This window comes from Ovis aries, chromosome 16, assembly GCF_016772045.2.
Source record: "Ovis aries strain OAR_USU_Benz2616 breed Rambouillet chromosome 16, ARS-UI_Ramb_v3.0, whole genome shotgun sequence".
NCBI lineage: Eukaryota > Metazoa > Chordata > Mammalia > Artiodactyla > Bovidae > Ovis > Ovis aries.
This window is the reverse complement of record NC_056069.1, coordinates 33,838,523-33,842,064: the sequence shown is the minus strand read 5'-3', so window position 1 is coordinate 33,842,064 and position 3,542 is coordinate 33,838,523. Positions and strand designations below refer to the sequence as shown.

General features: G+C 40.7%; 1 protein-coding gene and 1 non-coding gene across 2 annotated transcripts; both read right to left on the bottom strand.

Annotated features, from left to right (window-relative positions):
- Positions 1–946: 946 nt before the first annotated feature.
- RPL37 (ribosomal protein L37) lies at positions 947–3,542 on the bottom strand. Its single transcript, XM_004017021.4, has 4 exons — positions 3,513–3,542; positions 2,767–2,902; positions 2,164–2,248; positions 947–1,064 (listed from the first exon to the last, which is right to left on the bottom strand). Exons 1-4 carry the CDS (start codon positions 3,513–3,515, stop codon positions 995–997), a joined length of 294 nt encoding a protein of 97 aa, XP_004017070.1. The 5' UTR covers positions 3,516–3,542; the 3' UTR covers positions 947–994.
- LOC114118771 (small nucleolar RNA SNORD72) lies at positions 1,147–1,226 on the bottom strand. Its single transcript, XR_003591941.1, has one exon. It is a non-coding gene; the product is annotated as a small nucleolar RNA SNORD72 (small nucleolar RNA).

Here is a 3,542-nt window from a genome sequence, read left to right as displayed (position 1 = left end):
GCAATTGACTAATCTTGGAATGCATTCTAAGGCACCTTTTAAAGGTAAGGTTGTGGAGGCAGTGATGATCATGAAAACTCCTTCAAGGTCAGATTAAAGTTGTTAAATTCTTAAAAAAATGGGAAGCTACAAGTTGGGACAGCACAGCTTGGCCACACTGCTATTTTATGATAATTACTCCAACACTTGTGATGTTTAATTAATGTTCGATTCTCTCATCAGTCCAACAAAGTTGGTTTTGTCTTCACTTCAAAAAAACTAGCAGAAACACCAGAAAGCAAGGCAGAAAAATTCAGAGCCCTGAAAAGTCAATGATCACCTAGGTGAGGATTAAAAAAATTCTACTAGCCTACAAGTTGAGTTTATACTTGGCCTTCCTTTACATTCTACTCAATCCACTGCACTTGCACATGGTTCTAGAAACGTTATTGTTGACTCATACCTAGTTGTTCACTTAGCTGACCACCTTAAAAGGCAAACACAGCCTAGGAGCTGGGCACCAAGAGTTAATATCACCTGAGAATCTGAAAAACAAAAATGTATAGCTGAATCACCTTGCTGTAAAAAACTAATGCAACATTGTAAATCAAAAAAAAAAATCCAACAAAACCACCTTTCCAAAATGGAATTCCTTCAACTCCTGTCCTTCGTGTTCTCACCAGAAATCCAAAGCCTATCATACAGGACGACAACCACTCCACAAAGACCACAGAGGTAACACAGTTCTTATAGTAGCACAGATGTTACTTCTTAATGTCGTCTGCTTGAAGGAATCTTAGAATTCTGCTGGTAAAGGCCCGATCCTATTAAGCAGTATCACAACCCAGTTTAAAAGTTAGTGTTCCAGAATAGCCACTTAACAAATAAACCTGATTTTTAGTTATCACATTTGCAAACCTATGTAAATACTGATACAAGCCTATTAAAAATACCTTAGCACACCAGATAATTTTAAAAGCCAGAACATTTATTGTGCGACTAATCGTTGAAATCCTTAAGATGAACTGGATGCTGCAACAGCTGCTCGCTTGGGTTTAGGTGTTGTTCCTTCACGGAATCCATGCCTGCATTGTGTTAAAAACAAGAATGGTTACTTCAGCAATGTCAATGTATACATTTCAATCTTTGTTAAAATATATTTTTATGAGCTTATCTCAGTTAAATGATGAAATCAATATTGAATTCATAAGTTCAGACATTTATTTTTAGAACATCACTGATAAGCTGTGGTATTTTATTTATTTCCCTCTGCTTCAAAATAGCCAAGGCAACATATTTGGTTGCAGTGATCAGTATTTCCCCACCACTTATGATTCGTAAGGTTTTGGGAAAACGGATTCTTAAATTATGGGTCAGAGACCCTACCTTCCTTTAGCTAAGGAAAAATGTGATTAATGATAGACATTTTCTCAACTGCTTAACTATAGTTTATGTCTTAACTCACTTAACATCTACTTGAAATGTCTTCTGAGGAACACACAGGTTAAAACTGGCTTCAATTCATGTTCTTAACTCAAACTAGCAGACCACTGAACCCTATCCCATACTACTATATATTGGCCTTAAGTACAAAGGTCACTCCAACACGCAAATACATCTAAGTGTGTTGTGTTTACACCCCCCAAACTGTCTTGTGGTCTTGAAGATCCTTAATTGAGTAAGAGGTCACAAATTCTGCTAAATATCCTACAATGCACAGGACAACCCCAGTCCCCAACAAAGAAATCACCTCAGTTAAGGCCTTACACCCCTCAACCGCTACCATTAAAAATGCAGTTTCTCTGTAAGACTATGTTGGGGCTGAAATTAAAACTCTAAGGCCTCTCTTTAAGTCCAACAGTGTTCTACAGCAAGTAGACTTGCCCAATGCCACAAAACTGAAGGCCTCAATTACATACTATCATCTTGACAAATTTTGGCAGGAAAATGAAATGTAAGTATGCGAATAAATGCCATTATTTTCTGGAGTCTACCTCAAACTACACTCCAGCCTATTCAGTGCATATTAGTGTTCACTGATTCCTAAGTTTGAGACTGATCTGAAGGTTATGGTGGCAGAAGAAAAAGGATCCTAGCAACACCTCATCCCACGAACAAGGGTAGTTGAGACAACTGTTATGTAAGCTCATACACCCACCTATAACTGAAACATAAAAACTGTACCTGAATCTGCGGTATACAATTTTTAGGTGCCTCATTCGACCAGTCCCAGTGGTATTTCGTCTTTTAGCTTTAGCACTCCAATTATCTAAAAAAAAAAAAAAATTCAGGTTAAGATCCAAATTGTTGTCCCTGAGCGACTTCACTTTCACACACCCAGTACACACTGTCAATATAATTAAAACTGCCTGCCTTGGCTTTAAACTCACTTTATCCGCATACTTAAACAGTCCACAGAATTCTCCAGGCCAGAAGACTGGAATGGGTAGCTTTTCTCTTCTCCAGGGAATCTTCCCAACCCAAGGATCGAACCCAGGTCTGCACTGCAAGCTCAGCATACCAGCTGAGCCAGAATGGAAGACCATACACAGAAGAGGAAATGGCAGCCCACTACAGTATCCTTGCCTGGGACAGCCACTGGACAGAGACGCCTACTAAGCTAAAGATTATGGGGTTGCAAGAGTTGGACACAACTTAGCAACTAATCAACATAATGGTATATAGATGTACAATTTTGCTAGGAAACAACATTCAAAGTCATGCCCCACTGAGGTACATATGAAACAAGAAACTATTCTCAAAGTACATTTATAAATATTAACCTACACTTTCTCTTTCGCTTGGCAGGGTAGCCACACTTGCCACAGGTCGACTTCTGAAGGTGGTAGGCCTTAGAGCCACAGCGGCGGCACAGCGTGTGCGTCTTATTCCGACGCTTTCCAAACGATGACGTTCCCTTCGTCTGCAAGTTAAGGGGATAAATGTTTAAGTCTTGTCATTTCTATACACATGCTCAACATTTTCAGTTAAAGTAACTACTGATATAAATTAATGACAATCACAAGGGCTGACACTGTGCTAAATCAATGACCACTATTAGAATTTCTCGTTATCTAAAGCCCCTCCAAGAGCTGCCATGTTTTGAAACCTGATACATTATTAAAAAGGAAAATTAAAAACGTAAAAGGCAAAAGAGGAGGTAACGTGGTTTTCCTACCTACTCTTACTCCAAAATCTAATAGCTCCTGCCCAGGGACCGTCGTCAACTATTCTTTTGTTTACAGAGCCAAATACCCCCAATCCATGCTTCTTCCATCAGTTCCCACTGGCGGGCAGGGCTGTGAGGGCTTCCCAAAAAGACAGAAGGGGCCTGGAGCAGCTGCAGCTCCACGACGGCAGGCTCAACATCCCCACATCAGATTATGAGCCATTCTCGTGCCTCTCGAAAGCTGCCTTCCCTACCCACCGGCTCTTCTTATCCGAAAGCTTCCAGGGCCCCCACAGATTGCATGGGGCGCAGTTCAGGGGGTGAGGATGAAAGCCGATGACGAGAGGCCCTGGAAACCACTCACCATCTTGCTTCTGCCGCCGAGACCAAAGAG